The 25,233-nt window shown below is 44.6% G+C and overlaps 1 protein-coding gene across 1 annotated transcript in view; it reads left to right on the top strand.

Annotated features, from left to right (window-relative positions):
- NR5A2 (nuclear receptor subfamily 5 group A member 2) overlaps positions 1 to 25,233 on the top strand; it is a 128,391-nt gene that overhangs the window by 56,461 nt on the left and 46,697 nt on the right. Inside the window, exons 5-6 of the mRNA XM_022561991.2 lie at positions 17,121 to 17,240; positions 22,617 to 22,764. Of these exons, the coding sequence (XP_022417699.1) occupies positions 17,121 to 17,240; positions 22,617 to 22,764 (268 nt within the window). The remainder of the gene's footprint in view (positions 1 to 17,120; positions 17,241 to 22,616; positions 22,765 to 25,233) is intronic.

Here is a 25,233-nt window from a genome sequence, read left to right as displayed (position 1 = left end):
CTTTCCCACTGTTTTCTTCATCCCACTTTCCGAGAGAACATCTTCTGTCAGATTTTTCATTCCATGTCAGCTCTTCTCAGTCTTCCGCCTCCACTGGGTCCCCTCACTCCACAGGAATGTGCAAGTCTCCACTCCTAAAAAAACAAAAGCCCACCTCCCTGATCCGGCCTCCTGTCTGTCGTCATCCTGCCTTTTCCCATCACGGTACCTGCGCCCTTGGCTCTGCTCCCGGTGTCTCCACAGCCGGGAGGTCTGGAGCTGGACCAGCACGGGGGCTGTACCCACACTTCTCAGTGGAAACGGCTCACGAATCTCAAGACGTTCCCGGTAACCTTAACCACATCTTCTCCGGCCTCGTCTGCTCTCCGTTTTGCATCCCTGAGGTTCCAGGGCACCAACTCTTGATTATTCCCTCCCTGGCTCCCCTCCCTCTACCCAGCCCCCAAACAATATTTTCCTCTAAGATCTGTTGTTGGTCCCTTCCCTTCTCACACTACACGTTCTTGGTGATACTGCCCGTAAACCTTCTCTTCCAGACTCCGCAGGAGCGTGTGCACTGTTTGCAGGACACAGATGCTCAGTCACCAATGTCACCGCTCAGAGGTCTCCTTTAGTCGCCCCCAGTTTTTCCATCCCTGACTCTCAGAGAGCACATTCCTTCCAGCTGTTATCCTGGGTTTTCTGATTTCATCACGCTGCTCTCAGCTGTGAGCTGCATGTGCAGAACCACTCAGCAGGCATGTCAGCATCTCCACCTTTCCATCTCCCTCCCCGGTCTAGACACACCCAAGTACTCACACTTTCCCACCTTTGCAGCCTTCCCACCGCTATGCTTGGCTCACAGCGAGACCCCTTCACAGCATTTATCAGACGTAGCTGAGCTAAACCCCAATTCCAGGAACCTTCCTCAGTGGCTTGACCTGGAATTAATTTCCCTCCCCCCCATATGACTATAGTATTTTGCTTGTTATTTTTTAGCTAATATGTCCATATATTCCACCACCAACACCACCACCAAACTCGAAGCCATTGATGTGACAAGTGTAAATGCAGTCACGGAACCCTCTGGAATTGGGGCTGTCTGACAAAATCTGGGACATATGTTGATCATCTTACCCTCTTTCCCCCGTGGTATTTACTTACGGCTGTCTCTCCAGTTCGTCCCCGCCCCTTCTTTGTCACTGTTGAGGATCCTCCCACAAACCCTAGCAGGGTTTTGAACTCACTGCACAGAATTGTAAACTTGTCAGAAATTCACCCATGTTAATATGAAAATGATTGCTACTGATTTAAAGCAGCGGTCTCAGACTTTTCGATTGCAAGACCCTTTGCACTCTTGAAAATGACTGAGGACCCCAACACCTTTAGTTCATGTGACTTTTAACTCTCACCATTAACGTCTTAGGAGTTAAAACTGAGAAATGGTTAAAGCACAAGCACACGTTCCATCTGCCACAAGAGTGACGTCATTTCATCCTGGGGCCTCTGCACTGTCCTGAGAGGCAGAGGGTCAAAGGGCAAATAGCATCTGAGCACAAATGGGAAGACAGTTTTCACCTCTTGGACCCTCTGACCGCGCTTGTAAGACCAGTGGCTTAAGTATCGCTCCTGTGGGTATTTACTCTCTCATAGGGATTAAAGCTTGATGCCAGCTGAATGCAGTTCCCAAACCAGAATTTTCACACCAGCAAGTTAGTGGAGACACCCAGGGGAACAAAGCCCTTCTGGCTGTCAGCGGTCGAGCAGTCGCTCTCCGGGGCCAGGGCAGGGATGCCAGCAAGGCCGGGGCAGCCATGGGGGCAGACGGATGTTTGTGGAGGTCACTGACAAGCAGGCACCAGCGTGCACGCACCCACTCACCCAGTGCCGCCTGCCAGGCCTTGACTGGGAGTGGCCGGTAAAGGGACAACTGGGTACCATGGCCCTCATCTTTCTGAGGTCAAGATCCTCCGGGTTCGTGCAGCAGCTACAGTTTCTGTCTGGTCAGCCCCCGGGACAGGGAACGAAGTTACTGGAGGGACCACGTCCCAACAAAAGCCTGGAGTTGTTGCTTTGGTTTTTGTTTGGGTTGAACTCTTGGCTGGTAGTAACCGTTGAGCTGAGGGTGACGGACTGAGCCAGACTTTTGTAGAAGCACAGTGGTGGCCTCTAGACAGGGCAAGTATTATTTATTGAGCCCAAGCCTTGCCCAAATTCCAGGCATGCACTAGCTCAGTGAACTCTCCTCCCAAATTCAGGGTGTCAGTGTTAATTAGAATTTGATGGGAGCTGGGGCAGGAGGATAAATCAGGAGTTGGGATTAAATACACACACTACTATACATAAAATAGATAACCAACAAGGACCTGCTGTAGAGCACAGGGAACTCTACTCGATATTCTGTGATAACCTACATGAGAAAAGAATCTGAAAAAGAATAAATATATGCATATGTATAACTGAATCACTTTGCTGAAACACTAACACAACATTATAAATCAACTATAATCCAATAAAATAAAATAAAAAAAGAATTTGATGGAAGCTGGACTAAAGTAAGGCTCAAGGAGTTAAGTCCTTTACCCAATGTCACCCTCCTCTGTCAGCCATGGGTGGAGTCTGGCTTTGCATCCGGCCTGTCCGATTCCCAGGCTCTCACCCTCTACCATCTCTGTGTATTTTCTTGTGCCATATTCCTGGGCCCAAAACGATGGTGTGCGAGTGTATGTGTGAGGCCGTGTGTGCACACACATGCCACATGTGGAGGGGAGATACCCATCTTTTTGCTGGAATTTTCTAGAACTTTTTATTCAAGGGGTGGTGATTCCATCAGTGCCGGCCTCACCGGTCAGCTTGTTAGATGTGAGGACCCCAGTCCCAGAATCTGCTGAATCAGAACGTGCATTTTAACAAGGTCCCAGTTAACTGAAGGTGCCTCGAAGTTTGAGAAGCACAGGGGGTGAGCACGGCTACATCTCCTGAGCTCTTAAGGGAGGATGAAGTGAAGCTGTCATGAGGCTTCCTGCTTAGAGAGAGAGACATCCAGCACCTTTAGCTTTAAAAGAAGAAGAAGAAAAGGGTGCTTCTTAAGAGAATATGCTTTAAAAGCAGGCACTTATGCTATCTTGCCCATAATTTCAGACAGAATGTACAAATTCTTCAAGACCTAGTCTGTAGAGAAGATGCACTGTCATTTCTCATGGTCATCTTTGAGGTCTGCCTGCAGTGTTAAAGCAAGCAAAGACGGAAGGGCCGCACTGGAGAATGTGGTTTGTGGTGGAGTCTAATTTGTGCCACTGGGCAAAGGTCACGGAGACGAGCTTGTTAAAGTGCTCAGTCCGGGATGAGATCCATCTCCATAGTTCACCGTATCTATCTGAGCTCACGGGCGCTCCCCTCCTTGCACGGATGGGCTCACGTGTGGATGGAGGTCTCTCCGAGCTGAGGATTCCAGCAGGGATGCCACCCAGGGCAAAAGGTGGATGTTTTAACACCCTCGTTTAGGTCCTCCTTTCGGTTCCAAGTGATTTGTTTATCAGTTACTCAGAAAAAAAAGATTTTAAAACACATAGGTTGCTTTTCTACTCTGAGGAGTATTGTTTTTCTTCTGTAGTTTCTATAAATCATGTCTGTTCGACGTAGGGATTAAATGTATTTGAATATAGGCAGGTGGCTTGCTTTCAAGTATAACGTGGATGTTACCAAAACACAGCTCATTTCTTTCTTTCTTTTTTTTTAATTTTAATTTTTTTTAACATCTTTACTGGTGGCACATGTATACAATGGAATATTACTCAGCCACAGCTCATTTCTTAATTAAACGATACCTGCTCGGTGTGGTCTTTAGGGCCCAGGAGTCACTCCCGTGTTCCTTTTTTGTCAAAAGTCCCTGCCATTCCTGTATAGTCATCCTTTAATTGCCGGAGCACTGAGGAAGCAGTGTCTGAGTGAATCCAGCTTGTAAAACATTTACGTGACCTTTGTGTACTTCTTCCTGGAAGTAATGGGCCATGGGAATTCTAGAGGTGAGGTAGAAACAAGCCAACAAGCCAACGTTTCCCATCAGAGAAAAAAAAAAAAAGTGTAGATTCCAGGTTCAAGCTGGACAGGGGCACACTCAGAGCCCTTCTAACTCTCAGGCATAGTTTCCAAGGGCTCTTGGGCAAACAGCAGCCCCCAGCCCTCCTTATTTCCATCCCATGTGGTGACAGACCCTTTGAGAAGTGTTTCCTGCTCACCCTTGACCCCTCCCAGCCCCAGCACGGTGCCGTGCACGGCAGTGAGCGGTCTCTTTAGAGACGCCATAGGCTCCTCCTAGACTCCATTTTGCTAATTTTCTCCCAAAGCAAAAGCAAATTTTGCTTTGGGAGAGAGAGTCAGGCTTGAGTCGGAGGCAAGTAGACTTAGGTCAAATTTTTGCAACCTAGAATTACACCTCATTCTCTGGATGGGGATTTCTGAAATTGGCATCTGTAAAATACCACTTTGAAGTCATTTTTCCCATTGAAAGTATTTTTCACAGGAAAAGTTGCCTATCTAGACCTTTGTAAGATTCCACATCTTAGGCTCTACCTCTTATGTCCCCCCGTCCGCCACCTTTCTGAAGGCAGGAGGTCACAGTAAGGGACAATCTGCTGTGTCTGAGCTCCTTTTCCAGAGGCTGCTGGAGAAGAAGCAGCAAGTACTAAAGACTTGTGCTCCTGTTGCTGCATTTTTGTTATTGCAACGATGAGAACCCCGCTCACAGCACAATGCTGCTTTCTTAACACGCAAATGCAATCACGTGCTAATTGTACGATCAGCTGTGTGAAAGCAGAAGTATTGCGTGATTGATGGGTAGTCATAACTCATCTCTAGGCCTGTATCCATCCACACAATCTAGAAACTGTTGATCAGTCCAATTTAAAAAATTAATCGACTTCATGAGTTGGCTGAACTACCTTCCTGGTGGATGTGAATTGACCAGCCTACACCAAAAATAAAGCCAACCAGGTCACTCTGCAGACACAGACTGTCATGGAATACTGAGGAATGTGGGATGTATGAACAAGGATGTGCCTCTAAAACCAGAACCACACGGCTCTTCTTTCTCTGAGGAATGCTTTCCCTCGAAGAACCAGGTTGCGCGCAGAAAATGTCAATAATTCGTTTCTATTAATATTATGTCCACTTTCTATGTGATCCATACTTAGAATAAAATGCAAGCAAAATTAATCACTTAAACTGAGTATTACTTCTATTGTGTGAAGCCCAGAGGCAGTGGAAAAGGACACAGTTCTCTCATTCCCTCTTCTTTTTGAAGATGCTTAACCCGCCCCCGGCTTAGGGGGGTTCCTTCAATCCCAAGGGTAGTTCTCCCATTTTACAATGAGAATAATTGGGAAAATGGAATTCAATGTCTGCCTTTCACTTCTCAGCCGTCTTTGCAGGAACTTCAGTGTATCAGGGTAGCTCTGCTATGCATAATTCTCTTAGTTCTTGATTTGCTATAATATGTAATATAGATAATAATACAATGATCTTTCATCATTATAGTCAGATATAAACCCTGTAGTTGTGCAGTTTACTTAGAGTCAATAAAGGAAACACGACCTAGAAGTACTGGAAGGCATAAAGGGATTGACTTGGGACTGATCTGTAGGATACTGGCCTCATGGGGAAGATTTCAACGGGGCAATGCAGCGTCAGAGCCCACACGGTTCTCTCTGAACCTGGAATAGAAAGACCATGAAAGTAGAAGTGACGGGAAATGTATTGTAAGGCCCAGCCTCGTCACACAGCTGCAAAGAGCTAGGGCTGGTGTCGATAAAAATCTAGCTCGTGTGATTTGATTCCAGATATCACTACCTTGCAGCTTTGTAGAATGTTTTCTTTCCCCTTTTAACTGGCCAGTACTGAGGAACTAAAACATGATTTGAAATGAGTGCCGATGCGATATTGGAAAATAGTGTTTCCATGTTGCCGACGTCGTTCATGTTTCACTTTGGGCCCTGTAGTGGGGTTGAGGAGTCCTGTGTCCCAGCGATCCCCAACCTTTTTGGCAACAGGGACCGGATTTGTGGAGGACAGTTTTTCCACAGATGGGGGCTGGGGGATGCTTCAGGCGGTGATGCAAGTGAAGGGGAGCGGCAAATGAAGCTTCGCTCGCTCACCCATCACACACCTGCTGGGCGGCCCAGTTCCTAATGGGGGTTGGGGACCCCTGCTGTATCCCTCCCTGCTGAGCTCTAGGAAGGGGCGCCGGCCACCAGGAGTTATGTGACGACTCAGTTTGCCTTTGGGTCTTCTGGGACCGGGGCCAGGCCGGGCAGGGGCTACCTGGCCCTTCAGCGATGACCCAGGGGGCACTAGGAAGCCAGGTGCATGGCTATGGAGGTACAGGGCCGAGAGGTTTGAGGGAGGTGACCCCAGATGCTGCTCCAGGGACACAGCTGGGGAAAGGTGGTCCCCACAGATGGCTGGCCAGGTGCCACTCTTTCTGTCATGACCGAATGGACACATCCTATGAGGTTATTATGTGGGCTCTTAGGAAAAAGGCCCCAGGATCAAATTAAGTTAATATTTGCCTAAGTATCTTGAGAGAAAAATGTAGTCGGTGGTATCAAATCATAATTTGTGAGTTTTCAAAAATAGGAAGAGAGGATACTCCTTTTTCTTTTCTCTAGGTCCTTTTTCCATCTTGATTCTAGTTTACCCAGAAGAACGGTATTCCCATTTCAGTTGGGGCACAAAACAGATCCCCTTGGGATTAAGTAAATGCCAGGTCTTAGCTCACCCTCCATTCAAGTTACCTTCATAGTCTTTCCCCCAAAATAGGAAAGAGCATCTATCTAGATTTTATGTCCAGTTAAAAAAGTCCAAGCTTCTATCGTTGGGTCACCATATTTGTTGTATATTTCCAAAGGACTTTATTTCTCAAGTCAACCTTCTTCACATTTGAAATAGAGACATTAAATTACCATTAATATATTTCCTTGCAGGAAATAAATTGAGGCAATGTTACCTTTTGTTTTTGTTTTGCGGTACGCGGGCCTCTCACTGTGGTGGCCTCTCCCGTTGCGGAGCACAGGCTCCGGACGCGCAGGCTCAGCGGCCGTGGCTCACGGGTCCAGCTGCTCCGCGGCATGTGGGATCTTCCCGGAACGGGGCACGAACCCGCGTCCCCTGCATCGGCAGGTGGACTCTCAACCACTGCGCCACCAGGGAAGCCCAACGTTACCTTTTAAAAAAAATTTTAGAGAGAAAGATTGTTCTTTATTCCTGTACGAAAAAGGCTTAGTGACAGAGCACTGGGCTAGGATTCAGAACACCTGGATTCCCACCCCATTTCTGGCCCCCGACTAACCTGCTCTACACCACAGCCCACCTGACCGGAATGTCCTCCTCTGTAAAATGAAGTCTTTGAACTAAAGGTGGTTACTGGGTCCTTTCAGCACCGACCAAGCAGACATTAATTAGGCAAAGCGAAAATGGTTTGGTTTACCTAGAAATAATCATCCTGCACTTTCGACTCCTGGAGTTTTCTCTTTAGTTGCCACCACTTCTGTGAACATATTTCTGGGCACCTCTGAAGGCTCAGGTTCATGTATCCTCAGCACTGCGACCTGAAGGGGGAAGTTGAATCCTGTGACGGGAGCATGTCCTCCTGTGTCACTGGGGAACCGGGCGGAGGGATTCTCCCAGGAGCCTTTGTACCCAGAGAACTCCCATCACTGAGCGGTCCTGAGGGGCCTCTCCTTTGCCTCTGCCCTAATGTGGGTTGTATTTTTGGTGAGTGATATCTAGGCCCCTTGGGTTCTTTCCTCCTTTCTTTGGCCAAAAGCCTGATTGAAGCAGCCAGCCAAAAAGGACCCAAGGACATTTTAGCCTCTTGAAAACTTTTTTTTTTTTTCTTCTGGCTTTGAAATGCAGTCTCCCAAGGAGGAAGCTGCATTCAGACCTCAAGGGAGTCACAGCTCATGCATCTTCCTTTCTTCTCCATCTGGTGTCCCAAGGGCTCCAGCCGTGGGTCCATTTCATGGCATGTAGGGCTGCCAAAGCCTTCCCTAATTTATGCCTTAATCACTGTTGTCCAGACAATAGGCTGTTGCGTACCTGGAATTCTGTGGCTGGCGTCATTATTGTCTTTAAGGCAGTGTCTGGAAAATGAAGATTATAATCTTAACCTCGCTACCCTATTCCGAAAACGACAGTCATATTCACAGATGCTTTCTGGACATTCCAACCAGGCTTAAAGGGCTTTGTCCTCATGGCTGGAAGATCCGCCTGGTCAGACATGTGAGGAACATTGCCTTAATTATACAGAGGAGATTTCTAAACTAGAGAACAGGAAACAGGCAGTGGTCATAAATGGAACAATACCTACTAGGAGAAAGCACTGGAAAATATTTCACATTAATCTGCCTTAAACTATTTATTTTCTTGTTCGACAGCCTTTGCCATCACCTGCAATCTCTTTCCTCTGTACTTCATTCAGCACCTCTTATATTTGGTCCTCCTTTGTTTATTTAGATTCAGGTTTCCTTACCATTAATAGGGTGTCTGCTGTGTACCAGCCACCCAGCTGGGCACACTTGTGTTTATCCCGTTTAACAAAAACAGCAGCTGAGGTTTAAGGAGTTTGAACTCTTTGCCCAAAGTTACATGGTGAGGGTGTCAAGGTAGAAACCCAGGTTTCTGAGCTGTAAAGCCCATATATTTCCTTCGTAGTGTCTAATGGTCCTGAACTAGGCTATAAATGAAGGGGCCTGAAATGTATACCTTTTCTCCATTTCTGGAGTGTCTCAGCTTATCTTTGGAAAACAGACCATCAGAAAATTGTGTTCTAGGACCGGATTATCTTGGCTTCTCTTAACGCTGTCATCAGCTTTACAGGAGGCTTTGCTGCGAAGCTCAGTGTTGGCTGTGGAGGGGGTGTCGTCAGAGCCTGGTTTATGTGCCATCTAGAACCCTCCTTTGAAAACACACGTGAAGTTTCTCTCGGGAGTCCAGTACTAGGAGAAGCTGTTTTAAACGTCACGTGTCCACAAATCATGTTAGCAGTGGTGCTCTGGTGACAAGGACCCAAACTGTGGCCCTTTGCCAGCCACTAGAGCAGGCCTTATCGAGCTTGTTTTGGGAACCGATGCTATTCTTGGCTTCGACTTATTTTCCTATCTTTATTTTCCCTTTATCTCCATTTTCTCATTTCTGTCATTTCATCTTTTATTATTCGTACGTACAAACTGCTTCAAAAAAATTTTAGGGCTGTTGCATTTTATTTTATTATTATTTTTAAATTTAATTTTTATTTTATATTGGGGTATAGTTGATTTACAATGTTATGTTAGTGTCAGGTGTAGAGCAGAGTGATTCAGTTATACATGTCTATATCTATATCTATATCTATATTCTTTTTCAGATTCTTTTCCCATTTAGGTTATTACAGACTGTTGAGTAGAGTTCCTTGTGCTATACACAAAATATTTAAAATTTGTATGGAAACACAAAGACCCCAAATAGCCAAAGCAATCTTGAGAAAGAAAAATGGAGCTGGAGGAATCAGGCTCCCTGGCTTCAGACTATACTACAAAGCTACAGTAATCAAAACAGTACGGTACTCACACAAAAGCAGGCACATAGATCAATGGAACAGGATAGAAACCCAAAAATAAACCCATGTACTTATGGTTGATTAATCTTCGACAAAGGAGGCAAGAATATACAATGGAGAAAAGACAGTCTCTTCAATAATGGGTGCTGGGAAAACTGGACAACTGTGTAAAAGAATGAACATGCTTTGACATTGAAACAGCAGAATGTGATCTGTTCCTTAGACCACAAGGAAGAATGGTCTCTTTACCTCTTATCACTCAACTTAGTCAGATCACGTAAACTCTATGTGGCCGGACATAGAAACCTGAACAGAAGACACTACCAGTACTACTGGGTGCAAACTCTTAATTGACCCCACAAGTACGATGAACATACTGTTAACTTATAATTAATTCATATTTCAATAAGAAGCTGTTTGAAATGTGGATAAGCGGAAGGGGAAAATCTGGGCAAAAGTTATCCTTCACTTTGACAAATTCTGAGAATGTAGCTACAATTCTGTTTGAAAGAAATTGGTTAAATTACATCATGTTGTGTGGTGATGACATAGATCTCAATAGTGATATTTCACGTTTACATACACTATGCAGTCTTTTTCTTCCAGACCTCAAAGGTGTCTCTCACTGATGTAATAGCTTCACATGTATATAAATGAAAAACGTCGGCATTGAATATCTGGCATTAGCCCATCTTTAAATAAAAGAAAATTGAATTCAGCATCCCTGGGAAATAGGGCGTACCAGGCATCTGAATGTTCTGGATAAATGAAACTTACCTTTGGAAGCATTCGTCTTTGAAAGAAATTTAGTGATTGTTGATGGAAAGTCTCCAACACAAATCACATGATTCCCTCGCTTCCTAACCGAGGATTTTTTTTTTTTTTTTTTTGCGGTACGCCGGCCTCTCACCATTGTGGCCTCTCCCGTCGCAGAGCACAGGCTCCAGACGCGCAGGCTCAGCGGCCATGGCTCACAGGCCCAGCTGCTCCGCGGCATGTGGGATCTTCCCAGACCAGGGCAGGAACCCATGTCCCCTGCACCGGCAGGTGGACTCTCAACCACTGTGCCACCAGGGAAGCTCCCCGAGGATTTTTTGAGCCTGTTCTACTGACTCGTCATGGTCCAAGGCACCTGCTCTTGGACCCTGGCTTCAGGGTGGTCCCCTTAGGGCTCCCTGAGGTCTCGTGCCCCTGACACCTCTGCTACCCCTGGATTGAGATGTTCAAGAAGTAGATTGAGGGCTGGTCTGTTTTATCTTCTATCTCCTTCCTCAGCTGACAGCTCCCATGTTCACTTCCCAACCACTTTACCCCTGATGGTGTGGAGGTGGCCCATGTCCCCGGAGGTCGAGGCTATCAGCTGTAGGGCAGCCACTCGACCCCCTCAGTTCCTGGATGACGGGCCAGTGGGCACGCTGATCGGTGTCTGTCCCCCACACACTGGTCAGGGAGGTTTGCTTTGGGAGACGTATTTGGAGGGAAATCTAGGGAATGTGGATGAGGTTTGTGTCCAGAGGAGTGGCCTGACCGAAATAGATCGTTCTAGTGACGGTGTATGTGGTGAATTACAACTAGATGGAGAAGACCGTGGACTCCTGGGGTCCTAATTTCCATGGACTCTTGGTCGTGACCTAGGTGGGAGGGAGTTGGTGGGAGTGGAAACACAGCGCAGGTACCCTGCAGTTAGACCTCTCTGCCTCCTGCTTCCCTCACCTGGAAGAGAGTGTCGATCCCAGAGGGAGAAAAAAATCCTTTGTTGGTCCACTGGAGAAACGGAGAAGGGGCGAGAAGAGCTGAGTCCCTGGCTAAGTGTTGCCAGGCAGGTCTTTGTACTCTGGACGGACAGCCCGCAATTAACAAATAAATACACAGGAATCACTTCAGTTGTCTCTGAGCCGGGAAGAACTGCTCATAAATCTGTTGGGTTTTGCAACAATTGACAGGGGAGTTAGGCTGTTATTTCCCTTGTTCAGTATTGTTCTTAGTGCTTGTTTAATCATTGTTAGTGTGAAATCATTTTTTCTTGGACTTTGTAGCAGTTTATTACAGAGGTTGCAGATAATCATCAGTGTTGTTTATAAAGCCAGTAAAGGATTCAAACAGTTGTGTGTCTGTCTTGACCAAAGTAGGTTCTCATCAGGACGTTGCTAAGTTGATGCTGATTTGTCTGGGTTTTGATTTTTCTCTCCCTGCTTCTGACTATACCTTTATAAATGTCATCATTGTCACAAAAGAAAGTATAAGGAAGTGGAGGTCCACCTGCAAGGATTTGTTTTCTTTTGTCCAGAAATAATAGCTGGATGTTATTTGTAATGGCTCTGAAGAATCTTCACATTTTTTAAAAATACTTTGTTCCAAGCATTGTTTTCACAGGAGCTACTGAGGAAAAAAAAAATGTTTATTAAGTGGTTCTACAACATTAAGACCTGCTTAAACGTACCCTTCTCAGAAGCTTCTGTGACCCCCCTGGAAGTCTCCCCAAGAAACAAAGCAGGGTAAAGTGACCCCCAGCTTCTAGTGCACATGGGGTTTTTATAATGGACGTACACTCCTGTCTCCTCTCCTAGGAGTGTGCCTTTCTTTTATTTTATTTTATTTTTATTTATTTATTTTTTTGCGGTACGCGGGCCTCTCACTGCTGTGGCCTCTCCTGTTGCGGAGCACAGGCTCCGGACGCGCAGTCCCAGCGGCCATGGCTCACGGGCCCAGCCGCTCCGCGGCACGTGGGATCCTCCCGGACCGGGGCACGAACCGGCGTCCCCTGCATCAGCAGGCGGACTCTCAACCACTACGCCACCAGGGAAGCCCGGAGTGTGCCTTTCTTAAAGGCAGGGATTGTGTCCTGGCCACCTCTGTTTTCCCCCAACTTTCTAGCACAAGGCCTGGCACACACCAGATTTAATGATCCGAAATTAGAAATGGATTTGTGTCCACTTTAAATTACCAACCCATGTCAGTTGAATGTTTTGCTAAACATATCTTTCTTAAAGCTTAACCACAATGATTCATGATGTCGATTTTCAAATAAATGCCCCTGCAAGAGGGAAAGTGGAATAACAGTTCAGTGGTCAGACTGCAAAGGTAAATTTGAGGGGGCAACAAAAAGGGTCTGATAAGTTCAACCTGGGCTTGAGAAAGATCTACACATTTTTCTTCTTCTAACTGTTTGCGAAATTCACTCCTCTTAACGAGAAAGCACAGCTTTCTAATGATTAACGTCCTGGGTTGTGGGAAGGTGTGTTCGCAACAATATGAGGCCTGTGTTCCCTCACACGCTCATCCGTAATACCAGCGTGAGTCTTTTCTGATGAGTGACTAGGGTTCTGAGATAAGCCCTTCTTTTTATTACAGCTCATAACACAGGATTGTACCGGGGGTATTACCAACTAGTGAGAGGTTTTGATATGTCATGGAGATTACACTCCCTCAGTCCCCTGTCTGGGCTCCCCAAATGCCACCTGAAGTTGTTTGTTGACAACATTCATACCCGGAAATTTACTCAAAAGTAGTAGATTATTTTTCTCCTCTTCTCCCCACCCCCTCCACCATATCACCTATAACACTCCTTCCTAAAGAGAAATTATCTTCAAAATTGCCAACGTCTCTTATCTGGAGATAAGGAACAAGTCGATCATCATATTTGCCTTGTCCTTTCATTCATAGAGCTGCATAAAAGCTATGTCACCCAAAGCCCCGTGAAGCTGCATACTCTCCAATTTCAAGATAACATAAAATATCACATAATCAATTATGGAAATATTGAAATGGAATGTCAGCCTGGAAAACCTCCTCAGAGAGCCTTAAAACAAGGAATCAATTACCCGAGAGGGGTGTTAAAATTACAATCAGTCGAGAAGTCTTTACCGAGGGCCAGCGGTGGGTCCAGACCTGCCGGCCTGTGTAGGGAGGGTCACCCGTGTGTTCATCACCGGGTGAAGATGACCCTTCCCTCCACGAGCCCCGAAGGAGTCACTTTTGCTCTTGTTGTCCATGTACCAGAGACACCGGCCAAAAGCAGACACTTGCAGGAGTGACGGCACCACGGTCAGTCACGTGTTCCTTCATTTATTTCACAAGCTGGGGCTGCACTGGACCCCCCCCCGGGAGCTGTGGCTTCCAGGCTGCCCCGGCCTCATGGAGTGAGACAGATAAACAAGCACTTAACAGTACTCGGTGGAAACAGAAGAAATGATGACATGAACGGCACAAAATACAAAACCAAAAATGAAGTGCTAGTTATGGGAAATAGACATGCTCAATTTCATCTATTCCTGCAACTTCAGAAGCAGCAGAGGACCCAGGAAATAGATTTTCAAAGCCAGTCCATCTCCACACACACACACACACACAGTTAGGAATAAGGTTTGAAAATGATACACTCCACTCTTTCTGAGCATGACACACAAATATATCCTTATTTGGAAGTGTATCCTGATCACAAAAGAAAAGAAGGCCAGGGAGAGTGAGGTTCTTATCTTACAACTTGAACAGGCTTTGATGCTGGCAAACTGTTGCCATAAGTATTCCTCTCGTGTTATATACCAAGGACAGGGGCCACCACATGCACATGAGGAGGAAAAGCCCCTCAATGTGATGGCTCCAGGAAACAAGCTGCTTTTAATGGTCACCCACCTTTTCTCCTCTTCTTCGTGGTCAGAAGATCATCTCTTAGCTTTTTCATTTTTCCACCTGCAAGATGGGAATCATAAATCTTCCTGCCGTGTAAATAGGTTCTTAAGCTGGAATCCCATCCAGACGTCTTGAAACACGCTTCGAGGTCATTCCCCAATTCTTGGCAACCTTTGGGTATGATAACTGTTTCCGGGGAAACAATCTCAAGGTGTAGTATTTTCAGCTTCCCTGGAAAGAGCGCTAAATTAATAACTAAAGCTTCACATCACAGAAGAAAACGTGCAGGGGATCTGAATTGCCACCGTGGACTGATAAATTTGCAATAAGACGCTGACAGGGTATGAGCTGGAATGAAGTGTAGTAAACCCAGTAGAACCAAGTGCGGTTGGTTCTGAAGTTGCCCCGAGCATCTGAGAGGGACGGTCCCTGAAAGCTGCTGGGCGTGAGGACACCGATGTTGTTCGGACATTTGGCTGCAGCTTCTAGAGCTGTGTGCAGAGAGCAGCAAGGTGGGTCTCCCTCAGCTGCTGCCACAGCCCGACGTGTACACACAGCACTGGAGCTTTTCCTCTGAAGGATGAGCTAGCTCCCTCTGTCACCAACCCACTCACCTGTGTTGGTGAGCGTTCTCCCCTAGGAGAGTAATTTCCACAAGGTAGGGACTGCTTCTACCTTGTTCACCATTATACCCCAGACCCAGCACTTAGACTCAACATTAAATGGCTCTGAACATCTATTCACTTAATGAGCGAAATTCTTTTGGTCAGAACAAATCATTTCTGACGGAGATGTTCGGGGATGTCTTTTCCTGATCACAGAGCCTGACTGTAGCTTCAGTCTCTGCAGATAACCTTTTTTCCTTCTCAGCAGGATCAATATGGTCTTCCAACTGGGAGCCTCGTGTTTGGCATTGTTTCTTCATTAGTGTATTGTTTCACACTTTATTCATTCCATCCTCAAGACAAAAACTATCTCTTGTATTTTTAGGTGAGAAGATAAGGCTTAGAGAACTAAATGGCTTGGCCAAGCTCTCAGAGCTGGAAAGTGCACAATTGTACCTCGAACCCTTGCTTTAGTCTAAGTTCAGTACTGTCTTGTTTTCTAGACTCATGGAAATAGTCATCCCTAAGCTCCTATCACTGGTAATATATGAGTGGAAACTTCCTAAGAATCACCCAACCGTCCAGAATCTCATTAAATACCTGCTTAAAGATGAATTTGTTATAAGTGAGTTAAATTAATTCAGTTTAGAAAATTCTAACACCTCTTTTTCTTTTTTTAAAAAATATGGGTATAGTTGATTTACAATATTGTGTTAGTTTCAGGTGTACAGCAAAGTAATTCAGTTATATATATATATTTTTTCAGATTCTTTTCCATTATAGGTTATTACAAGATACTGAATATTGATTGTTCCCTGTGTTGTTACAGTAAATCCTTGTTGCCTGTCTATTTTATTTAGTGTATATTTGTTAGTCCCCTACTCCTAATTTATCCCCACAACCCTCTGGTTCCCTTTTGGTAACCATAAGTTTGTTTCTTATGTCTGTGAGTCTGGCACCTCTCCATGTAATTTGGAGACATCCTAGAGCTTGAGAGAGAGAAAGAGAATCCTCTAGGTGTACCAGTTAATAGGTCTCTGAGCCCATATTTTCTCATAATGTAAATTTCAGAAAATGATGCCGGTTCTGCTAACTCCACAGGCAGGTTCTCTGAATTAAATCTAAAATAATATGCAAAACTGTTCCCTGACATCTAAATATCAGGTGTTGTTGGTATAAATGTGTGATGTATTTGGGCACGCCAAGATCTTTGGCTGGTACGTATTACAAAATGAAAAGAAACTGTCACAAATAGCCACGGAAATGGATCAATATGCCCTCCACGTTTGACCGTGGATACGTGGCCTGTACCTGAAATGGGTATGTTACTGTCATTAAAGAATGCGGTCCCCTGGGGGGCGACACCATGTGGATAAAATACTCACCGTGATGCAGCCCTCTTCATTTTACTCCCCACTGCCATCCTGTGAGGGGGGGTACTGTGCTCGGCCCATTTTTCAGATGTGGAAACTGAAGTGTAGGGGGTTTGTGGGAAAATTGTCCAAATCATAAAGCAAGTGCAGGTGGACATCAAGACCAAGCTTGGTGATCGTTCTAGTCAAAGTCTAGCACAACTTGAACTTTGGGTGAACACTGATGACAAACAACGGCCGTGTGCCTCTAAATTCAAAAGTCATTTGGGCTGTCCTGCCGATTGCCTCTCATATAAATCCTCACAGTTTGGTGGCTTGCTAATATCCATATCCTGTTTCAGCTTGGGCTCAATGATTAACCTCTACACAAGCCTGGGCTATTTGGGGGTCATTCTTTTTCTTTTTCTTTTTTTTGCGGTACACGGGCCTCTCACCGTCGTGGCCTCTCCCGTTGCGGAAGCACAGGCTCCGGACGCGCAGGCCCAGCGGCCATGGCTCACGGGCCCAGCCGCTCCGCTGCATGTGGGATCCTCCCAGACCGGGGCACGAACCCGCGTCCCCTGCACCGACAGGTGGACTCTCAACCACTGCGCCACCAGGGAAGCCCTATTTGGGGTCATTCTAATGGGGTCCGCTGAGGACAGTCTGAGGCGCCTGTGCCTCCCACGGGCAAATGCTGATAGATCTAATGATAGACCCATCTTTTCCTAGCAGCTCATTGATTATAAATATTTAGTTGAAGTATTTATATGTGGCCTGAAAAGTATTTGTCCAAATGAAAAGAATGATTTTCAGGAGGAAGGATGGAAATTCTGAGCATCTGTGCTTCGGTGACCTTTGGTGGTCCTTCCTTGCTTATAGTGGGTTCTCAGGTAAAAAAATCATGCAAAAAAAAAAAAAAATACTGAGTTACAGTGTCATTTTTTTCTGTTTCTTTTACAGGTTGATGACCAAATGAAGCTGCTTCAGAACTGCTGGAGTGAGCTCTTAATTCTAGACCACATTTACCGACAAGTGGTTCACGGAAAGGAAGGATCCATCTTTCTGGTTACTGGGCAACAGGTGAGTGTAGACACCAAAAAAAACAGTGTCTTTTTTATTAAGCACGTTCAAGATGGCAGGAATTTAACTAGGTCAGGAGCACTTTTGTGCTTTGAAAGGGACATTGGCTGCAAATAATTTAGAAAAGCTGACTTGGTGTGCTCCGTTCCTGCTTGGACGATTACAGAGAAACTTGTAAAAGCCGGCGTGATCACAGCCTGCCACTTCCAGGCTTCTGGGATTGAAAGTCGTGCTTTGAAGGGTCAAAACAATTGCTAAATCAAAATTAATGGTTAGTACCTAGGGTTTTTTTCTCAAGCTTCTGCATGAATCTGCCACACTTGTTTGTCTGCCTTTTTGAAAAACCTTAGAAATGGTGGAATCCTCACTATTTTGGAATCATGTTGGTGGAAGAGACTGATTCATATACCAATCATCTAAATATTTGGCCTCATGGCAAGCAGGTGAGAAGGGAAGGGAGTGTTAGTGTTAGTAAGAACCAGTCATTATTGAAAAGGAAGGTGGAAAGAGGAAATTACAGTGAGGTCCTGCGCTCCTTTCTGAATAGATATTTGTTCAGTCAACAAATATTTATTGAGCATCCTACGGGGTCCAGCCATCATGGAGCTTAACACTGTCGCAGGAGAAACTGACAATAATCAATAATCCTAATAAATGTTAGAGGTCAAAGTGCTATTGAATTTTTTTAAAAAAAGGAACTGTTGTGTAAAGGAGAATCAACGTACATGTGTGGTTTTGTTGCTGAGTGACCCTTGGGTTGCAGTCTTAATAAGACTGGTTGGTTGAACCTTATTGAGAAGGTGAAATTTGAGCAAAGGTTTGAAGGAAGAGAGACATTTGGCCTTCTGGGCACCTGGGGGAAGAGAAAGTCTACTTAATGGGCCTAATTCCAACTTTACAGGATTTTGGCCTGTCCCTCCCATTTCTTTTTTTTTTTTTTTTTGCGGTAAGCGGGCCTCTCACTGCTGTGGCCTCTCCCGTTGAGGAGCGCAGGCTCCAGACGCTCAGGCTCAGCGGCCATGGCTCACGGGCCCAGCCGCTCCGCAGCATGTGGGATCTTCCCGGACCGGGGCACGAACCCGCGTCCCCTGCATCGGCAGGCGGACACTCCAACCACTGCGCCACCAGGGAAGCCCTGTCCCTCCCATTTCTTAGCCTCCATTTTATAACTGGTGTGTTATTAAAATGGATGCAAGGAATGCAGAGATCTGTTTACTCCATTGGGCTGTTCCAGGCATGTGTTGAACGGTGCTTCAGGACTCGGGACCCGGGCACTGTGATCTTTTACATCGGCCATAAATGTTTATGTGCTGTGAAACCCCAGCAGTGCATATTTGAAAATGAAAGGCTGTCTCCACATCATTTGCTGAATTATAAATAAATCACGTTCCCAAGCAAATTCAAGGAAAGCGTTCTTTCGGAGTTTTTGCAGACTGGATCAGTCGCATCACTGTCTGGTCTTTGCTTTCTGCACTATTCATGAGAGAGGCTTTCCAGAATCAAGCCTCAGTGGGCTTACTTCCTGATCTTGTGAATTTTTGTTGAGCCTTTTCATCCCGTGGCTCAGGTCTTTGGGAGAAGTGTACCCATTTTCAGAGTTGAATCACGGGTCTGACTCCCAACCCCCTCCCTCCGAAACCCGACTGGGAGCTGCATTAGAAGAACAAGACTCAGCCCACAAATTAATTTGATTTCATCCTCTGAGTTCCAGAAATCAAATGGGTTTGTGCCATTATTTCTCAGAGCACTTCCGTTCCTGCTCTTTCGAAATGCTCCTTATTTTGTGTTTCATTTTGCCGTAAGTGCTGCCCCTGGGTAAAGGTAATTACCGTGTAAAAAGTAGAGAAAGTGCATTTCTTTCTCTGATTTTCCAAACCAAGAACAGTCAAGGAGTAGATGGCATTTCTGGTCCTTAGTATCAATTACTGCGACTTTGCGTTTTGCCAACACCACAGAATTTCTCACTTAACCCTTAAGTTAGCTATTTTAGTTCTGTCTTTCAGTCTGGCTTCTATAAGTGTACATTAAATAACCTTGTTAAGCCAAAAGGAAGTCATGATTATCAGTAACGTTAAGCACGGCCAAATCAATTCCAAATATTTAGCATTTTGTCACTATGACAAGAATTCGTTTCTATCCGGTATTTTAAAAATACACGCACACAAAACATATGGCTGTATGTGTATGTGTAAAACGACAGTGGACGATTGTGATGTGGTACCACATTTCAGTATTTGCACATTGTAGCTAATTAACAGCCGCTGTAAGATTTTCCTAAGGGAAAGGACTACCGGCACCTGATTCATTACCTTCTATTATTGTGTATCGTATTAAAAAGACAGGCATCTTACAACACACAAGTCATCAAAAATTGCAGCTATTAGAACTAAAAGCAATTTAGGTACAACTGTTGCTACCTTCACGATGAGTGAAATTTATCCGAAGGGGCTATCCGCTTATGGTATTTCTTCAATAGCTCTGGTGAATTGAATGGCACAAAGATTCCATGGAAGAGAGCGATAAATTAATTTTACTAAGTACATAAAAGACAAGGCCAGCTGCTCCTGAAATGAGGGCAAACTCCGCATTCAACAATGAAAATATAATTATGTTTGTAATAAAATGTCAGGAAGTTGCCGATCTGGGCACTGTTTCAGGAATAAATCACTGCCCCTCCTTCAGAGCCACGCAATTTGATAAAGTATCCTTGAAAGAGATGTCATCAGAGCCCCCATTTCATAAGCATGTTTGGGCTTTCAAATTAGCATGTAAATAAATGTATAGCAATAAAGTTGTTGGCGTCACAGTTGATTTCCCGAAGTCCTTCTCACTAAGTACAGAATCCTGTGAAACCATTTCAGTCCCTTTCCATTAGAGCGTGTTATTTTCCAAGTATGAAGTTCTAATAGTTGAACTTATTTCATACCTGTTCAAGTTACACACATAGCAAATTTTAATTAACCCGTATTTTTTTAAAAATTAATTATCTAGAGTCCTTTCAGTTACAATGTACTACATTTGCAACTGTGAAGGTCTAGTATTTGAACTTACTGCCTACCTGTTAGAACCACAGACATAGCAAAATTGAATTAACCCCATCTTAATAATAAAAGATCAATTAATACCAACATATTTCTGGCTGATTTTAGTAGTACACCTTCCTGGTTTAGGGATCCACTAGTGATTTTTATGAAAATGTGTTACGTACATGGACTTCCCTGGCAGGCCAGTGGTTAGGACTCCACGCTTCCACAGCAGGGGGTGCAGTTTGATCCCTGGTCCGGGAACTGAGATCCGGCGTGCCACACGCTGCAGCCAAAAAGAAAAAAAAAAAAAAAAAAGGGCGTTATGTACATTCTAAGCTACACCAACGATGCTCTCAGCAATTGATTCCAAGCTTAAGTTGGCAGTGTTGTCCCAACTACGCTCATTTCTTGATAACAATGGAAGTGGGTGTCACCTTACTATTATCCAGCTGAAGTGCCTCACTGAGAGATGGGGGCACGAAAGATGGACCCTGCTTGTGACTACCCAAGGCTTTTGCTTCGTCAGTGGCTTCACTGGCCCACACCCTCTCCTGTCTTGTCCCAGGTTTCCTCTACCTCTGGCCCTGGCTGCCATTCCCAGTTCTACCCCAGTTGCCCCTATAGGATTTATATTACCATCATGTGGAGTAGTTAGACCGTGTACGGTTTCTAAGGGACTCAGAGCTCAGCCATCCCTGTTAAGTAAGAAGAACATCCTTGGAGTAGAAAGTTCTCCCGTAAGAGAGCTGGTACAGTGATGGCTGGGACGTCCCTGGGAGTGCCAGGCAGGTGACCCTCACGTGGTCCGTGACATCCTCTGCTTCCGGCTCAGGGTTCAGGCTGCCTGTGTGCTGGCCCTTCCTTTCACACAATCTGCAACAGAAACCACAGGCGCGCTTAGGACAGTTGATGTTTGAATTTAGTGGAGAGATGCGGGCACCTGGACCAGGCGAGTAGGACAGTGCGGTGGTGATGCGGGGGCCTCCCCAGGACACGTGCAGACTGGGGCTTTTTCACGTGCAGTTGACGCTCTATAAACTGATTGACACCTTTGGGGGGGCCGTCTTTCCACTGACTCATAATTTTTCTCACTCGCAAAAAAAGGTTTCTGTACACCCAGTATTCTCAAGTTAAAGCTGAAAATTCAACTCATCATATTTACACAATAAAAAAAAAATCCATCCTGCCTTGTTTTTAATTGCAAATTCTCCTCAAGGGACTCATTCTCCTGCTTAGGAGGCAGCCCTGTGCCTTCTCCTAGAGAAGCAAGTGCAGTCAATTATGGTAATGAAATGTCAATAAATATAAAAATTTAATACAGTCTGCTCCGGGTGCGTGGCAGATGAGGGCTTGCCTCCCAGACAAATTTGCTGCCGCTGCAAATATTAAATGCACCTAAAAGAGTATCTGGTTGCCTGAGAGCTCGCCAGTAAAAGAAAAAAAAAAGGATGGGAGCGTCAGGTACCAACTGGGCTTTCCCATTATGCTGTAATTGCAGCCGCAGAGCCAGTTCTGCCATTGATAGCCACCCCTACATTTTAACTTATTATTATAAATTGAACTTTCGGTGTCCCCGTGAATAATCTGAGATGGATGCATTGCAGCACCTTTTTTTGTTTGTTTGTTTCAATGAAGAGGGAAATAAACCTTTTTTGTTTTCTGAATCAAGAAATTATTCTTCTCATAAATAAGATCACTGCTGTCATTAGAGAGAAATGTATTGACAATCGTAGGAAGGTAGCTAGTCTTTGTAGCTTTTGAGGAAACAGCAAATCAAAGAGTAATCTAAATGTGATTCTTTCGTCATGCGTAAGCGTGCAGTCTTGAGCAATGATTACTTTAAAATGAAGTCTCTTAATAAAATTAGAAACATATCTCTGCCTTCACTTGCCTCATTAATTAACTTCATGTGCGTATAGAATGCCACCCTGGATTCAGTTTTTATGGACAGTATATTTGTCTCTAAACTTACTCATGAGCTAACAATTTTCATCTTAGGTGATAACGTCACTTTGCAGTAGGAAAAAAGATAAAGGTATCTGCGTGTACCATTGAGGCAGTCAAGAGCTGCTTCCTACAAGGCTTATCAAAATGATTAGATGGATCAGGATGGTTATGATACAGTTTATAATAATAGAATGTGTCTCAAAGTGTTTTCGTGGGGAAAGTCCCCTGTGTTATGAATCTATACTGCAACCTGATTTTACCCACAGTGCTTAAAAGTCTCAAGGGAAATATATATGTATACATATTTTTAATATATGTGTATAGACATACATCAATTTTAACGTAAATAATAAATATAGAATTTCCGGTTCCGAAAACCCCCTAAACTGATCCTGTGTTGCAGGTGGACTATTCCATCATAGCCTCACAAGCGGGGGCCACACTCAACAACCTCATGAGTCACGCACAGGAGTTGGTGGCAAAGCTTCGTTCTCTACAGTTTGACCAACGAGAGTTCGTGTGTCTGAAATTCTTGGTGCTCTTTAGTTTAGGTAAGGAATCCTTTTCTCATAAAAATGACTAAATGATACTGATCTTCAAGTGTCTTGAGGTCCATCCATGTTTTTGTTCTTGCAAGATAATGACCTTCTTTTCTAATCGTGAAATCTTCCAGCTCAATTATGTTTTCCTGTGTGTGTTCCTGGCTGAGTCATAGCCCTGTAGTGGGTGGTTTGGCGTATGGGGAGGGAGTTGTGACTGGAGTCCTGAGTGTTCTTCCCTGATGGGTGTAATGAGTGGGTGACGCCACGACAGAGGGTTAGGAAAGACGCATGGTGTCACATCTTGGCCACCTTTCTGCTGTTGGTCGTTTCTCTGCACCTTTTGTTTCAGCTTGCAAGCTACCTCTGTTTTTGTTCTTGTAAAATATGGATGGTAATTAAAAACCTGTTTCCTAAATCTCTATCAGGATTAACTAGAGAATGTTTATAACCAGATACACCACTATGCAAGCATAAAAGATGACGGTTGTCAGGGGGAAAGGATGCTTCTTTAGGAAAGCTTTGGAGAAGAAAGATAACTAAGCAAGACAGATTAGCTAAATCAAGGCTCCCAGTGAGTCAGTTGAGAAAAATCACCACTGCTTGGAATAAAAAAAGGATTAAGGAGATGGATTTTTATCGACTTCAAAGGAACAGGGTTTTCTGCCTGTCCCGTACTTGATTTCTGTATTTTGTTGGCTTAATAAAGCCAACTTAAATAAACTTTTTGCCAAGTCCATTTATTACTTATTGGCAGACAGCTGAGGGAGGCAACTTCCCTTGAATGAAAAAAATGCAGAAATCAGATTTACCAACATATGTTTTTTCTTTAGTCTTCAGTTATAAGATAGTTGTGAATTCATATCCTTAGAAATAAAACAATAAAACATACTGCAAAGTAAAACAGATGTGTCTACACTCCAAATTTGGTACTTTCATTTTAAAATGCCTCTTGACAGCACTGCACAACTGTTGCTAATAAAGGGATAGTTTGAAGTAATAGAACCAGAGTTAATTTTTCACATGTAGTCAACATTTAAAAGGAAAGGAACATTTTCATATTTTGGAAAATGTGATAAATATAGCAAAAAGAAATGTTACTGAAAATTTAAAAAGACAACAGAATTTCATAGATGTAGTGTTCAAAGGTTTACCATGCCAGCACTGGGTCCTGTATGGTTTCTGTATTAACCACAAGAAATAGGAAAGTTCTATTTAACTAAGTCTACGTGTTTTACTCAAGAACAGTTTTTTTCAAAATCAAGAGGAAGATGGCATAGGCCTGCTTGCTGTCATCTCACAAATTATTCTGGTTTATGGCAAGATCTTCGTCTTTTCAACTCGTACGTTTGATCAGTAATTAAATGAAAAGTGTGGTAATGTGTGTGTAAGAAATCTTATAGCGTCTTGGTGATAAAATATTTAAAGAGATTCATCTCACCTCAGTGGTATTTTAAATTAGTTGAAGAACTGCATGACATTGGAAGATGTAGAGATTAACCATCAGCCGTGTTTAGCTTTCATCCCTTTTATCATTCCTTCATTATTTCAAAATTATTATATCTCCGCCCAGCACTAGCGATGGGTAGTCAGGATGGGGTTGGGGTGTTCCTGAAGTGCTGTCAGCACTCAGACCTCACAGATCATCTTCCTGAACAGTTGGGTCGTGTGTTTACCAGAACCTCAACCACACAGAACTCTCTGGTTTAATAAGGGTGTTAACTGTTTCAGGATCCTGGGCACCAGGGAATAACTAGTTGAATGTCCCTTAAAACTATGTCTGTTTGTTGTTTAAGGAGGAAAGGACAGCATGGCTTTCCGATCGATCAGAGGTGACTCAGGTTTGGCCAAGAGTTTATTTTTATTATTATTTTTTTGCCATACACGGGCCTCTCACTGTTGTGGCCTCTCCCGTTGCGGAGCACAGGCTCCGCACGCGCAGGCTCAGCGGCCATGGCTCACGGGCCCAGCCGCTCCGCGGCATGTGGGATCTTCCCGGACCAGGGCACGAACCCGTGTCCCCTGCATCGGCAGGCGGACTCTCAACCACTGCGCCACCAGGGAAGCCCAAAGAGTTTATTTTTAAAGAAGCAAGAATAAAGTAACTGGCAGTAAAGTTCACGTAGTTTCCAATTTGTGAATGGAAAGCTTTTCTCCCCCATAGAAACAATGAATAATCAGTCTTTGGGGGACAAGAACTTCATTGAGGGATGTGGATAATTAACCTTTGGGTACCCAGGCCAGCCTCCAAAAGCCTGTTTTACCTGTGATGGGAGTGAAATCATACCAGGGCCTCCCTCGAAAGCCGAGCCTGTGCCCCTGAGTCTGAAACCTGCTGTGTTCTGATCCCAGCCCAGCCTTGAGCCTCTGGGATCCTGGAGGAAAACGAGGCTTCTGTGGACTGATCCAAGGCCAGGGGCTGTGTGGGGAGAGAATGTGTGCTCCTGGTGAAAGGTGAAGCACGGTTTCCTGATGGACGTG

The sequence above is a fragment of the Delphinapterus leucas genome, chromosome 1 (assembly GCF_059928025.1).
Source record: "Delphinapterus leucas isolate spDelLeu-1000000601 "Yukka" chromosome 1, BTC_Dleu_Yukka2, whole genome shotgun sequence".
Lineage (NCBI taxonomy): Eukaryota > Metazoa > Chordata > Mammalia > Artiodactyla > Monodontidae > Delphinapterus > Delphinapterus leucas.
This window is presented reverse-complemented; position numbering and strand designations above follow the sequence as displayed.